The sequence below is a fragment of the Elephas maximus genome, chromosome 3 (assembly GCF_024166365.1).
Source record: "Elephas maximus indicus isolate mEleMax1 chromosome 3, mEleMax1 primary haplotype, whole genome shotgun sequence".
Taxonomy (NCBI): domain Eukaryota; kingdom Metazoa; phylum Chordata; class Mammalia; order Proboscidea; family Elephantidae; genus Elephas; species Elephas maximus.
In genome coordinates, this window is record NC_064821.1 from 151,089,961 (window position 1) to 151,106,698 (window position 16,738).

The 16,738-nt window shown below is 37.3% G+C and overlaps 1 protein-coding gene across 4 annotated transcripts in view; it reads left to right on the forward strand.

Moving 5' to 3' along the window:
* The window catches only part of HFM1 (helicase for meiosis 1), a 141,150-nt gene that overhangs the window by 18,514 nt on the left and 105,898 nt on the right, over positions 1–16,738 (forward strand). For all 4 annotated transcript variants that reach the window (XM_049879827.1, XM_049879828.1, XM_049879830.1 and 1 more), the window contains 2 exons: positions 12,016–12,263; positions 12,512–12,559. In XM_049879827.1, coding sequence (XP_049735784.1) covers positions 12,016–12,263; positions 12,512–12,559 — 296 coding nt within the window. The remainder of the gene's footprint in view (positions 1–12,015; positions 12,264–12,511; positions 12,560–16,738) is intronic.

Genomic DNA, 16,738 nt, shown 5'->3' on the forward strand with positions numbered 1-16,738 from the left:
CAGACCCATTACAAAAAAAGAGACTGAAGATTTTTAAAAAACTGTCACCACCACCACCAATAACAAAAGCCCAGAACCAGGTGGCTACAGTGGGGAATTCAGAGAAGAGTTGGCACCAATTCTACTCAATCTCTTCAAAAACACAGAAAAGGAAGAAACACTACTGAATTCTTTCTACGAAGCCAGCATAACCCTGGTACCTAAACCAGCCAAAGACATCACAAGAAAATTACAAACCCATATCCCTCATAAACATAGATGCAAAAATTTTCAGCAAAAATCCTAGCCAACAGAATTCAGAATTTTTCAACATACCAAACAAAACAAAACAAAAAAATCACACACCATGATCAAGTGGGATTCATACCAGGATTACAAGAGTGGTTCAACATTAGAAAATCAGTGTAATCCACCACATAAAAAAAAACAAAGGGAAAGAACCATATGAATTGATGCAAAAAGGCATTTAATAAAATTCAACACCCTTTCCTGATAAAAACCCTCATCAAAATAGGAATAGAAGGGACATTTCTCAACATAATCAAGGGCATATAAGCAAAACCAACAGCTGGCATTATACTCAGTGGGAAGAGACTGAGAGCCTTCCCTTTGAGAGTGGAAATGAGACCAGGATGCCCATTACCACCACTCTTATTCAATATTAATGGAGTCTGGTGTCACAGTGGTTAAGCTCTCAGCTGCTAACTGGAAGGTCAGTGGTTAGAACCCACCAGCCATGCTGCAGGAGAAAGATGTGACAGTCTGCTTCTATAAAGATTTACAATCTTGGAAACCCTATTGGGCAGTTCTACTCTGTCCTATAGGGTCGCTATGAGTTGGAATTGATTCAACAGCAATGGGTTTGGTTTGACTGATTTTCAGTATTATACTGGAAGTTCTAGCCAAAGCAATAAGGCAAGAAAAGCAAAAGGTATCTGAATAGGAAAGGAAGGAGTAAAACTATCTCTGTTTGCAGAGGGCGTGATCCTATACATAGAAAACCCTAAAGGTTCCACACACACACACACAAAAAAAAACTGCTGTAACTAGAGAAGGATTCAGCAGCATCCAACATTAACACACAAAAATCAGTTAGATTCCTTTACACTAACAAAGAGTACTCTGAAAAAGAAATCAAGAAAACAGTACCATTTACAACTGTTCCCAAAACGATAAAATACTTAGAATTAACCAGGGACATAAAAGATTTATACAGTGAAAATTATGAAACACTACTACAAGAGACTAAAAGAGACATACAAAAATGGAAAGACATCCCATGCTCACGGATTGGAAGACTTAATGTAGTGACAATGTCAATTCCATCTAAAATGATTTACAGATACAGTACAATCCTGATACAAATCTGAACAGCATTCTTTACTGAAATGGAAAAATTAATAACCACCTTCATATGGAAAACCCCGAATAGCCAAAGCAATATTAAAGATAAAAGAACAAAGCAGAAGGCCTCACACTCCCTGATATCAAAACATACTACACAGCCACTGTAATCAAAATAGCCTGGTATTGGTTCAACAATAGGCACATTGACCAGTGGAATAGAATTGAGAATACAGAATTACACCCAGCCAACTGATTTTCAACAAGGGGTCAAAATCCCTTTAATGGGGGAAAAAACAGCCTAATAAATTTGCTGGAAAAACTGAATATCCTCTTGCAGGAGAATGAAGTAGGACCCATACCTCACACCAGACACAAAAAATTAACTCAAAATGGACCAAAGACCTAAAAGTTAAACCTAAAACTATGAAATTCCTGGAAGAAAACTATGGGACCTAATCTTTTGTAAAAATAGGATAATAAACATCACAACAAATGTGCAAATAGGGGAAGGCAAAATAGATAAATGGGACCTCATAAAAGTTGAAAACTTATGCTCCTGAAAAGACATTAGCAAAAGAGTAAAAACAGAGCCTACAGACTATGAAAATATCTTCAAAAACAACACATCAGATAAGGGTCGAAATCTTCAAAATTTATAGAAAGCTTTAACAACTCAACAACAAAAAGACAAACAATTATAAAATGAGCAAAGGACACGAACAGAACCTTCACCAAAGTAGACATCCAAGAAGCCAACAAATGCATGAAAAGATGCTCATGATTATTAGCTGTTAACTACGTGTTGCTATCAAGTCAATTCCAACTCATAGCAACGCTATAGAGCAGAGTAGAACTGCTCCATAGGGTTTCCAAGGAGTGGCTGATGGATTCAAACTGCTGACCTTTTGGTTAGCCGCTGAACTCTTAACCACTACACCACCAGGTTTTCCCATTAGCCATTAGGGAGATACAAATCAAAACTACAATGAGATACCATCTCACCCCGACTAAAATGGCAGTGATTAAAAAAACTGATAACAAAAATGTTGGTGAGGATGCGGGGAGATTGAAACCTGTGTCCATTGCTGGTATGACCACTATGGAAAACGGTATGGAGTTCCTCAAAAAACTAAAAATAGAACTACCCTACAATCCAGCAATCCCATTCTGAGGGATATACCCTAGAGACCTAAAAGTAGTGACACAAGCAGGTATATGCACTCCTATGTTCGTTGCTGCCTCATTCATAATAGCAAAAAAATGGAAACAACCGAAGTGCCCATCAGTGGATGAATGGATAAGCAAAATGTGGTACATACATACAGTGGAATATTATGCAACCATAAGGAGCAATGATGAGTCCATGAAACATTATAACGTGGGTGGGCCTGGAAGGGATACTGCTAAGTGAAATAAGTCAAGCACATAGGTGAGCACAGCATTACCAAAATAAACGATGCTGAGAAGTGCTCATGAGAAAAGGATGCCTGTACTAAAGAATTTGACATATATAAGAGGGCAACAAATCCAACAAAGAACAAAAAATGAGTCTAGGATCACATAAAGATGGGTATAGGCATATACATATGTGAGTAGGTACAGATGTACACATGCATGAGAACAGATCTTTGTGTAAGTGTAAATACAGATATGTGTAGTCAGGCACATATATTCATTGAAGACACAACTACAGGTACTCCTCAGATATAACTAGACACCTTCCGAGATCAGTTTTCTGGGTTTGAAGGCTTAAGGCCATAGTCTCATGAAACAACCCAGTCAATTGGCATAATATAGCTCACAAAGTTTGTGTTCTGCATCTTAGTGGAATGATTACACTTTGGGGTCTTAAAAGCTAGCAAGTGGCCATCTAAGATACAACTATTGGTCTTTACTCATCAGGAGCAAAAGAGTAAGATGATAACCAAAATCACAGAGAAGAAACAAATATACAAGGATGATAACGTGCATGAGCCATGACCACAACTTTCCTGAGACCAGAAGAACAAGATGGTGCCCAGCTACCACCACGGACCAATCTGACCAGGGGCACAATAGATGATCCTGGTTAGAATGGAAGAAAAATGCAGAATGAAACTCAAATTCTTAAAAATGGCCAGACTAACTGAACCACCTGAGACCAGAGGACTCCCTGAGATTATCGCCCTGAGACACTCTTTAAACCTTGAGCCAAAACTATCCCCGGAGATCGCTTTTTAACAGAAAAGCAAAGTGACACAAAAATAAAGGATATTGTCCATTAAATCAGTGCTCTACTAAAAAAAAGTAAACTTTTAATCCAAAGCAAAGATGAGAAGATGAGACAGGGAAGCTAGAGTGCTGGAATTGGAACAACCAGAACACAATTAATGAGAATGTTGACAATGTGAAAAATGTAACTAATGTCATTGATCAGTTTGTGGAAGTTATCAAAGGGGAACCTAACTTGCTGTGTAAACTTACGCAAAATCACAATAAAAAAACTCACACCTATCAATAATTACACTGAACATGAATGGCCTAAACGCACCCATAAAGAGACTGAGAGTGACAGAATGGATTAAAAAACAGGACCCATCAATATGTTGTCTACAAGAGATGCATCTTAGAAACAAAGACATAAACTTATTAAAAAATAAAAGGATGGAAAAAATATATCAAGCAAACAGCTATCAAAAAAGAGCAAGAGTGGCAATACTAATTTTAGATAAAATAGACTTTAAAACAAAATCCACTATAAAAGACAAAGAAGGGCATTATATAACAAAGGGACAATCTATCATGAAGACATAACCATAATAAATATATACGCACCCAATGATAGGGCTCCAAAATACATAAAACAAACTCTGACAGCACTGAAAAGAGAAATTGACATTTCCACAATAATAGTAGGAGACTTCAACACACCACTTTCAGGAAAGGACAGAACATCTAGAAGAAACTCAAAAAAGATACGGAAGATCTAAGGGCCACAATCAGCCAACTTAACCTCATAGACATATATAGAACTCTGCACCCAACAGCTGCAAAGTACACATTCTTCTCCAACACACATGGAACATTCTCCAGAATAGATTACATCTTAGGCCACAAAGCAACCCTCAATAAAATCCAAAACATTGAGATAATACAAAATATCTTTTCTGACTATAATGCCATCAAAGTAGAAATTAATAACAGGAAGAGCAAGGAGAAAAAAAAAAAAACAACATGGGAACTGAATAACACCCTGCTTGAAAACCACTGGGTAATAGAAATCAAAGAAGGAATCCAAAAATTCCTAGCATAAAATAAGAATGAAAACACGACATACCAAAACCTTTGGGACACAGCAAAGGCAATGCTCAGAGGTCAATTTATAGCAATAGATACACACATCAAAAAAGAAGAAAGGGAAAAAATCAAAACATGAGCTACACAACTCAAGCAAATAGAAACCAAACGAAACCCAATGCCGTCAATTCGATTCCAACTCGCAGCGACCCTATAGGATAGAGTAGAACTGCCCCATAGAGTTTTCAAGGAGCGCCTGGCAGATTTGAACTGCTGACCTTTTGGTTAGCAGCTGTAGCACTTAACCACTATGCCACCAGGGTTTCTAAAATCAAATAGAATAGTAAAAGAAGCCCACAGCCACCAGAAGAGAGGAAATAGTAAAGATCAGAGCAGAAATAAATGACATAGAGAATAGAAAAACAGTAGAAAGAATCAACAAAAACAAAAGTTGGTTCTCTGAAAGGATCAACAAAATCAACAAACCAATGGCTAAATTGACAAAAGAAAAAGCAGAAGAGGACACAAATAACCCAAATAAAAAATGAAATAGGAGACATTACAACGGACTCAACTGAAATAAAAAGGATCATAACAGAGTACTATGAAAAACTATAGTCTAACAAATTTGAAAACCTAGAGGAAATAGGACAAATTTCTAGAAACACACTTACCAACCCAAACTAACACAAACCAATGCTGAAAATCTGAACTGACCCATAACAAGATAAGAGATTGAAAAGGTAAAAAAAAGAAAAACTCCCAACAAGAACAACAAAAAAGCCCTGGCATAGATGGCTTCACTGGAAAATTCTACCAAACGTCCAAGAGCTTACACCAGTACTACTTTATTTCACAACTTAGAAAAGGAAGGCATACTTCCAAGTTCATTTTATGAAGCCAGCATACCCTGATACCAAAACCAGGCAAAGACACCACCAAAAAAGCAAATTACGGATCAATAGCTCTCATGAATATAGATGCAAAAATTCTTAACAAAATTCTAGCCAATAAAATTCAGCATCATATCAAAAAAAATAATACACCGTGACCAAGTGGAATTTGTACTAGGCATGCAAGGATGGTTCAACATTAGAAAATCAATCAACAGAATCCGCCACATAAATAAAAGAATTATATGGTCATCTTAGTCAATGCAGAAAAGGCATTTGATAAAGTCCAACACCCATTCCTGATAAAAACTCAATAAAATAGATATAAAAGGGAAATATCTCAACATAATAAAGGGCATGTATAGAAAACCCACAGCCAACATCATTCTTAATGGAGAGAGGCTGAAAACATTCCCACTGAGAACAGGAACAAGGCAAGGATACCCTTTATCACCACTGCTATTTAACATTGTGCTGGAGGTTCTAGATAGAGCAATAAGGCAAGAAAAAGAAATAAAGAGAATCCAAATTGGTAACAAAGAAGTAAAATGTCCCTATCTGGGGATATGATACTATACATAGAAAATCCAAAAGACTCCACCAGAAAACTACTGGAACTAATAGATTCAGCCAAGTAGCAGGATAGAAGACAAACATACCAAAATCAGTTGTATTCCTCTACACCAATAAAGAGAACTACGAAAGTAAATCAGGAAAACAATACCATGTATAATATCCCCTAAAAAAATAAAATACTTAGGAATAAATCTAACCAAGGATGTGGAATACCTATACGAAGAAAACTACAAAACACTACTGCAAGAAACCAAAACAGAACTACATAAATGGAAACAGATACCATGCTCATGGATAGGTAGACTCAACATTGTGAAAATGTCAATTCTACCCAAAACAACCTACAAATACAATGCAATCCTGATCCAGATATCAACAACATTCTTTAAAGAGATGGAAAAACTAATCATTAACTTTATTTGGAAAGTCAAAAGGCCCTGGTTAAGTAAAGCACTGTTGAAGAAGAATAAAGTAGGAGGACTCGCACTACCTAACCTCAGAGCCTGCTATACAGCTACAGTAGTCAAAACAGCCTGGTACTGATACAATGAGAGATACTTTTACCAGTGGAACAGAATTTAGAACCCAGATGTAAATCCATCTACCTTAAGGTCACCTGATCTTCAACAAAGGCCCTTAGTCCATCAAATGGGAAAAAGACAGTCTTTCTAACAAATGGTGCTGGCAAAACTGGATATCCATCTGCAAAAATATGAAGCAGGACCCATACCTCACATCATACATAAAAACTAATTCAAAATGAATCAAAGACCTAAATATAAAACCAAAAACTACAGAGATCATAAAAGAAAAAATAGGGTCAACTCTAGAGGCCCTAATACACAACATTAACAGTATACAAACCATAACTAACAACATACAAACTCCAGGAGATAAGCTGGATAACTAAAGAATTAAACGCTTATGTTTATCAAAAGACTTCACCAAACAAGTAAAAAGAGAACCTACAGACTGGGAAAAAAATTTTTGGCTACGGCAAATCCGACAAAGTTCTAAGGTCTAAAATTTACAGGAAAATCCAGCACCTCTACAACAAAAAGACAAATAATCCAATTAAAAATGGTCAAAGGATATGAACAGACACTTCACTAAAGAAGACATTCAAGCTGCTAACAAACACATGAGGAAATGCTCATGATCATTAGCCATTAGAGAAATGCACATCAAAACCACAATGAGATACCATCTCACCGTGACATTAATGGCATGAATCAAAAAAAAAAAAAAAACAGAAGATAACAGATGTTGGAGAGGCTGCAGGGAGATTGGAACTCTTATGCACTGTTGATGGGAATGCAAAATGGTACAACCATTTTGGAAAACTACATGGTGCTTCCTTAAAAAGCTAGAAATAAAAATACCATATGATCCAGCAATCCCATTCCTAGGAATATATCCTAGAGAAATAAGAGTCGTCACACGAATAGACACATGCATATCCATGTTCACTGCAGCATTATCCACAATAGCAAAAAGATGGAAACAACCTAGATGCCCATCAACAGATGAATGGATAAACGGTGGTACATACACACAATGGAATACGTGCAATGATAAAGAACAATGATGAATCTTCCAAACATCTGACAACATGGATGAATCGGGAGGGCATTATGCTGAGTGAAATAAGTCAGTCACAAAAGGACAAATATTGTATGAGACCACTACTATAAAAACTCATGGAAAGGTTTACAAATAAAAGGTTACAAAGGAGGGGTGGGGCAGGGATGGAAAAACACTAAATAGGTAATAAGTAAATGGTACCTTTGGTGAAGGGTAAGACAGTACACAATACTGGGGAAGCCAGCACAATTGGCCCAAGGCAAGGTCATGGAAGCTCCAGAGACACATCCAAACTCCCTGAGGGCCAAATTACTGTGCTGAGGGGTGTGGGGACCATGGTCTTGGGGAACATCTAGCTCAATTGGCATAACATAGTTTATAAATAAATTGTTCTTCATTCTACTTTGGTAAGTAGCCGTTTGGTAAGATTGCCATTTGTGAGCGGCAATCTAAGATACTCCATTGGTGTCACCCCATCTGGAGTAAGGGAGAATAAAGAAGACCAAAGACGCAAGGGAAAGATTAGTCCAAATGACTAATGGACCACAAGTACTACAGCCTCTACCACACTGAGTCTAGAACAACTAAATGGTGCCCGGCTACCACCACTGACTGCTCTGACAGGGATCACAAAGAGGGTCCCGGACAGAGCTGGAGAATAACGTAGTACAAAATTCTAACTCTCTCTCTCACACACACACACGCGTGCGCACACACACACACAGAAAGACCAGACTTACTGAGACTGGAGAAACCCCCGGAGTATGGCCCCCCGGACACGGTTTGTGCTCAGTAATGAAGTCACTTCTGAGGTTCACCATTCATCCAAAGATTAACCCCAAAGATTAGACAGGCTCATAAAACAAAACGAGACTAAATGAGCATACCAGGTCAGGGGCAAGGACAAGAAAGCAGGAGGGGACAGGAAAGCTGGTAATAGGGAACCCGAGGTCAAGAAGGGAAGAGTGTTGACATGTCGTATGGTTGGCAACCAATGTTACAAAACAATACGTGTACTAATTGTTTAATGAGAGGCTAGTTTGTTCTGTAAACCTTCATCTAAAGTACAATAAAAAAAAATTTTTTTTTTTTAAATAAAGTGACAAGGAGGTTGAAATATGACAGAGATGAGAAGGGTTACAAGGTGGTGTAGCTAGATAGCACAGATACTTTTGTGAAAGAGTAGAAGAATAGTAATCTAGATTTGGGATGAAGAAGATAGGAACTCTGAAATTTGAGTACATTGGATGTGATGGAATTAACAGTTTCCTCTTAAGAGTTTTTTAGAGCAAGAATGGAACAAGGGATATCATTGCTCATGTCAGATGGATCATGGCTGAAAGCAGAGAATACTGGAAAGATGTTTACCTGTGTTTTATTGACTATGCAAAGTTATTTGAGTGTGTGGATCATAACAAATTATGGATAACATTGAGAACAATGGGAATTCCAAAACACTTAATTGTACTCATGAGGAACCTGTATGTAGATCATGAGGCAGTGTTCAGACAGGACAAGGGGGGATACTGTGTAGTTTAAAGTTAAGAAAGGTGTGCATCAGGGTTGTATCCTTTCACCATACTTACTCAGTCTATATGCTGAGCAAATAATCTAAGAAGCTGGACTATATGAAGAACGGGGCATCAGGATTGGAGGAAGACTCATTAACAACCTGCGATATACAGATGACAAAACCTTGCTTGCTGAAACTGAAGAAGGCTTGAAACACTTACTACTGAAGATCAAAAACCATAGCCTTCAGTATGGATTATACCTCAACATAAAGCAAAAATTCTCACAACTGGTCCAATAAGCAGTATCATGATAAATGGAGAAAATATTGAAGTCGTAAAGGATTTCATTTTACCTGAATCCGCAATCAACACCCATGGAAAGAGCAGTCAAGAAATCAAAGGACACATTGCATTGGGCAAATCTGCTGCAAAAGATCTCTTTTAAAGTGTTAAAAAGCAAAGATGTCACTTTAAGGATTAAGGTGTGCCTGACCCAAGCCACTGGGTTTTCAGTCGCCTCAGACACACATAAAAGCTGGACAACGAATAAGGAAAACCGAAAAAGAACCGATGCCTTTGAATTACGGTGTTGGTGAAGAACATTGAATATACCATGAACTGCCAGAAGAATGAACAAATCTGTCTTGGAATAAGTACAGCCAGAATGTTCCTTAGAAGCAAGGCTGACGAGACTGCATCCCACATGCTTTGGTCATGTTATCAGGAGGGACCAGTCCCTCAAGAGGGGCATCATGCTTGGAAGAGTATCAGGTCAGTGAAAAAGAGGAAGACCCTCAACAAGGTGGATTGGCATAGTGGCTGCAGCAATGGGCTCGGCATAGCAACAGTTGCGAGGATAGCACAGGACTGGGCAGTGTGTTGTTCTGTTGTTTATAGGGTCAGTATGAGTCAGAACTGACTTGATGGCACCTAATAACAACAAACAAGAGTTTTCCTGGGCAGTGCCATATTTTTTTAAGACCAGGAAGTAAATAGAGCAGTTAGTAAAGAAGTTGAGGACATAAGGGAGTTTGTGGAGTGGGAGTTCCAGAGGACCTAAGAATAATCTGAGGTCCAGAGGCTTTAAGTAACTAGCATATGTATACATTTTTACAATGTTTGCAACATTTGAAAATTTTACAACAGTTTGCAAAACTCATTTCAAACTCTCACTAACTTTAAAGTCACACAACTAGAAAGTAGAGGAGCTTTAGATTTAAAGCCAGGTTTGACTGATTCCAAAGTCCGTGTTTTTAATCAATGTCACAGCATATAACAAGGAATCATCCAGTGGCATAAGTATTGCCCCTAGCCCCATTACCATTTTATAATGGGATTCTACTATATTATCTAAGACTAGGTAATTTTTAACTTTTCTATTTTCAAAGAAAGAATTACTGGCGTTGGAGGATGTGACTCTGCAGAACTTGTTCTCATATACTTTTCTCTATGTCATTTTTTGAAACAGTATATGAAAACATGTCATTAAGATTAATAATAAAAATAATTTAGAACATATTCTATATTTGCCGTGTTTGGTTTGGGTATAGTTCCTTACAGATTTCTGTTAAGACTGATACCTGCTGTCATCTCCATTACTTCTTCAATGAGTGTTGTGTTAACTTCCTTAATGGTAACTTTCTTCCTGTAGTGTTACTGTAAGCAAATTACTGTGATGAATTGTCCTATGATCAGTTGAATATAATATATTACACTCATAAAAATGGACTCTCGTTGTTTGCCAGGGCTTTGCAAAGAAGTCTTTCTTGTACTAAAATGGTTACTCAATAGTTTGGGGGAAGATTTAATGTAATAAACTTAGTTTACTTCTTTTCCATTGTTTTTGACCTAGAAATCTGATTTGATTGGCTAGGAAAACTATATTTTGTCTGGTAGAGTCTGTGAAGCCAAATGCAGTTTCTGACATAAGCAACTTTTAATTCATGCAAGTAGCTTGACTAATTTCAGTTAAATTTAGCTACTGTTAGGTGAATAAATGTCTCTCTTTCGCTTTGACTGTATTTAGTGACTTCTTTTTTTTCCTCCCTTAAGCACTTTATTGCCTTCAGGTGGAACATTAGTTATCTATTGGTGTGTAACAAGTTATCCCAAAAGTAGTGACTTAAAACAACAGAACACATTTTTATCTCTCACAGTTTCTGTGGGGTAGGAATTTAGGAACAGCTTAACTGGTAGCTCTGGCTTGGGGTCTCTCATGAGAATGCATAAAGATGTTGCGGGTTACAACCAAAATGTTGTCCAGGCTGCAGGCATCTGAAGACTTGACAGAGGCCAAAGGATCTGCTTTCAAGGTGGCTCACTTACTTACCTTGGCTCGCAGGTTGGTGCTGGTTGTTGACAGCAGACCTTAGTACCTCTTTACATGGGCCTCCTCATAGAGTTGCTTGAGTGTTTCCATGACATGGTGGCTAGCTCCCCTTAGAGTGAGCAATGCGAAAGACCACGTAGAAGCAAAAGTGTCATTTATTGACCTAACGGTGGAAGTCACACACCTGCACTTCCACAGTACTCTTCTAGTACTCAGCATAGGAAGAGACTACAAAAGGGTGTGAATACCCAGGAGGCTAGGATCATCAGGGCCATCTGAGAGGCTGGCTACCACAAATGTATTTATCTGAGTTTCAGGAAAGTGAACAACATAATTCAGTGATAAACTTAGAAGGTCATATTTTAGGAGAATTACTAACTTTTCTTGGTTGAATAAACCGTAATCTATAGATATTTTTTCACGGGGCCAATTTTATGCTAGTTTTTCACATTCTAATCACCACTTCAAGTGAAAAGTGTGTTGTTGTTGTTTTTAGATTATTTAAAATACCTGACAGCATACATGGGAGTGCAGTTTTGGATTCTCACATTGACTCAGTGAACATTGTCCGAGCAGAAATGAATAAAGAAAAGTCATGGAACTGTAGCAGTAGTAAGCAGAAACAGCAGTATTCAGACATTAACCTGTTTACAGCAAGCGATGCTTTTTCTGCTTCTGGAATCAGAGGAGGCACATTCAAAGCACCGTCTTTTTCAGTTCCATCTCAATTTCATGCTATTCAAGGTAATCACTTTTCAGTTGGTTTTATAAAGTACAAACTAATCTACATTTCTTAGCGTAAGGAAGAATACAAAAATATAGTAAATTTGAGTAGATTATCTCTCTGGTAGTACATTTTTTGAATTTATTATGTTACATTATTTTTAAAAATGTGCTCTCAATAAAAAGTTTTGCAACTTTTATCGAAACAGTTTTTATGGAAAAGGTTATTTTTTTATCCGTAAAAGTATGCAATTTTTTTTTTTTTTTAGGGGTGACTGAAAAAGATTTAGGTTCGTTGAAGGCTGTTACAGAAATCCGTATCCTTTAAATTGTTTTACAACAGTTGCTTTACATTTATAAAATCATAATTTTTAAACATTTTGTGTCATCGTGTTTGTTTATTCTGATTGACAAAAAGAGGGAAAAGTGAACATTCTAGGTTATGTAAGAAAACCAATGTACATTAATTATGGTTAAGTGTGGTCTGCAGACTAGTTCCAGTCAGATGAAATAAGTACAGAAATTAGATTTGTATTATGGCCTGAACTCTGAGCATATTTACTTACAAATATATACAAATAACTTCTTATACTTTGAGTAAAGGCAGCAGTATTGGGTTGAACATAGGAAGGAGGAATGGATGTGAATAGGACAGATATTGTGAGTTGGGGTCATTTTTACAGATCTAGTATTTTTGGAAACTTAAGTTGGAATTTATACACATAGTTTGATTTACATAGCTAGGTGTTTACAGTGTAAATATTTTGAGTATGTATCTGTGTTTTGATGGGCTCAAGCATAGGAATGATTATGAGGATGGCGCAGAACCGGGCTGCGTTTCATTTTGTTATACTTGAGGTCACTATGAGTCAGAATCGACTCAACGGCACCTAACAACAACAACAATCTGTGTTTTGGAGGTAACCTCTTCTTTGATTTTTTAATAGTTCCATTGTATTATAATTCCTCAGCTGTTTATGTGATTCTTTTCCCATGACCTGTGGCAAGGACCATGTCTTATTTATCTTCCTATCTACAGATACATTGAGAGGCAGATATAGTAAGAGAAGTTTTTCTGGCAGAAGACTAGACGTGAGCAAACGTGAGGTAAAAAAGTATGAAATATGTTTGGAGAACAATAGCATTCCAGTTTGGCTGAAATGAAAGACGTGGCTGAAGGAATAGGAAATCCTTAGAATAGGTATCTTTGGATAAGCTCACTTAATTTCATGAATACCAAGGTCAAGGATCTTTTGTTTTTGTTTTTAATAAATTTTTCAAGCAACAAGGAGAAACCATGTAGTATTTTTGAGCAGGGTAAGTTACCAAACCTGGTGCTGTCGAGCTGACTCATAGTGACCCTATAGGACAGAGTAGAACTGTCCCTTAGAGTTTCCAAAGAGCACCTGGTAGATTGAAACTGGTGACCTTTTTAGTTAGCAGCCATAGCACTTAACCACTGTGCCACCAAGGTTAAGTTACCTCATCAAAACTGTGCTTTAGGAATATGGCATTAGTGACTGAAAGCTGGGGAAGGCTGTAGAATTCATACAACTTACGGTCTAGTTGGAAACCCTGGTGGCTTAGTGGTTAAGTGCTACAACTGCTAACCAAAAGGTTGGCAGTTCAAATCTACCAGGCGCTCCTTGGAAACTCTATGGGGCAGTTCTACTCTGACCTGTAAGGTCGCTATGAGTTGAAATCGACTTGACAGCATCGGGTTTGGTTTGGGGTTATGGTCTAGTTGGAAAAACAGAAAATGAATTCCAGGTATTGGGCAGTTGAGCCAGAGAAATCTAGGGAACAGTGACTTTAATTCTGGGTATTCTGAGGGTCATCTGAAATATTTGTAAATTATGGTAAGGAAGTGTTTGCCTGACCACTTGTGAAAAATTACCTCCAGTGCAGATAGCTGAATTGAGTTAGAATGAGAGGGAGCAATAATAGAGTTGTATATGGTAATATAGTAACTACAGACATAGCCAGTCTTTAGTGCTTCTGCTCAGCATGATGTCTTAATCCCTGTTGTAATTCCTTCTCTCTGGTGTTGTAAATAAGGGCGGGAATATGGGAAGTAAGTTAGCAGTGAGTAGTTACAGATCGTTTCATTATCTGTATGTCGTTTCATTATCTGTATGATGGTAAAATTTTCTTATCCCTTTCTGGAAACCTTTCTATAATATGACAGACTATTTTTTTAAAGATTTTCATAATATGTTCATACAGCTGAACAGTGTGGTTCTATTGTTAAATCTGTTTGTTAGTTAAGACTGTTGCCTACACTTGTGTTCATTGATTTATTGTCCATAAAGCTCATTTGCTGCCAAACTCATCAAATTGCTATATTTTATTGTTTCCAAGTGTATATTTAAGATGGGAGACTGTACACTATTCATGATAATTTGAAAGTTTGTATACTGCTTGGACACAAATTTATTTTCTGTTTCTCAGTACTTTTCTGTATTTGAATCCCCAGGACAATAGAAGTTCTGTTAGATTGATCTTGCCACAATACTCTTGTCACTTTTAGTTCTACAGACATTTCCCCCCATTATTATGTATAATTGCCGTGACACTGCTGAGAGTTTGTGGAGTGAAAGGAAAAATTTGATATCAAGTGTTGATAGTTATAATAAATGATGTTAGCAGTCAAGTTTTCTCATGAGCTAGAAAGGCTGATTCTACATCTACCCTGAATCAAAGATGTGTTTTCGTGAATATAAATTGATGTGGAACTACCTAATGAGAGAAAAACCAGCATGATGGCCCACTTGTGGGCTTGTTACAAATAAATATTTTATAACAAGAGACATATTTTGAGGAAAAAATGAGATTCATTCAAAAGCTGATGGATTGACAAACTTAAAACTAGATTTCTGTTTTGGCACAAATATTCTGGTACTTTGCATGACTGAATTTAAAATGAAGTTTTGTAAATCTTATTTGCTTGACTTAGTAAATGCAAACCGATATTAGTTGAGTGCTTACTGTGTGCCAGGAATTGTTCTAAGTATTTGAGATATAACAGTCAAGAGAACAGACAATGCACCCTTGCCCTTGAGGAGCTTACATTCTTGGGATGGAGTTTGGGGAGAAGATTGATGTGACCAATTGTAACAGTAAATAAATAAGTCCTGTATTATTTTAGAAGGTAATGAGTACTATGGAAAAAGGAAAAAGTAGAACATGGTAAAGTGGATTAAATTGGATATGCTGGGATTGGAAGTTCAGGCTGAAGAATTAGATAGGGTGATTGGGTAGGCCTTGTTGATGAAATGAGATTTAAACATTTGAAGGAGGTGAAAGAGCCAAGGAAATGTGGGGGAAGCACCATCCAGACAGAGAGAAGGCCTTGCAGTGGGAATATGACTGATGTTTTTGAAGAACAGCAGAGAGTCCAGTATAGCTGAGGTAGGTCAGTCAGGGGGAGAAGAGTAATAGGACATAACATCAGAAAGATAAAGGGGGTGCAGATCACATAGGGCTTTATACTCATATACTTTGAGGGAAGGGGGGAGGATTTGAACAGAAGTCATATGATTTAAGTTTTAAATGGATCACTCTGACTGCTCAGTTGAAAATAGACTATAAGGTTTAAGGGTAGGAACAAAGAGATAAATTAGGAGATATTGTAATAACCTAATCCAAGTAAGGGGTGATAACTGTACCAGGGTAGTAGAAGTGGATTCTGGATGTGTTTTGAAGATAGAGCCAATAGGATTTGCTGAAATATTAGATGTGGAGTGTGAGAGAAAGAAAGTAAGTCATGAATAACTCCAAGGTTTTTGGTTTGAGAAACTGCAAGAGTGGAATTGCCATTAACTGAGATGGGGAAGACTGTAGGCAGAACAGATCGTGGGGAGGGAAGACTGGGAATTATTTTAAAGTTATGTATGTTACATTTGAATGGGCAGTTGGATATATGAGTTTGGAGTTCCAGGGAGAGACCTATGCTAGAGATATAAATCTGGTTCTCCAAAGCCATGAAATTGAATGAAATCATCAAAGAAATGCACATATACCCACTCGTCACTTACCAACATGCTTAAGTTCTAAAGATTAGGTTGTTATGAAAAATCAGCATTATGTAAAAATGGAGGATGACCACATCAGATCAGGAAGTATTGTGTGGGACACATATGTCCTCTGAACCCGAGAGGTGGAATACATAGGTGGGCACTATGTGTCTCACTGTTCATGAAATGGTTACTGCCAGATGTACATTGTTAATGTGCAAAATAGTCCAATATTAGATTTTTTTACTATTGTAAATGCAAAATGTCAGATAATGAGATAGTACGTAAGTGAGGAGTGTATATATATATATGTATATATATACAGGGAAAGAGAGAGAGAAGATAAGATGTCCAAAGACTACTCTAGGTTTGTTCAATGTTGAGAGGTCAGGAAAAAGAGAAACTAGCAAAAGAAATTGAGAACAAGCAGCCTCTGAGATTAGAGAGGCCAAGTGAAGAAAGTGGGGATTATAGAGCAGA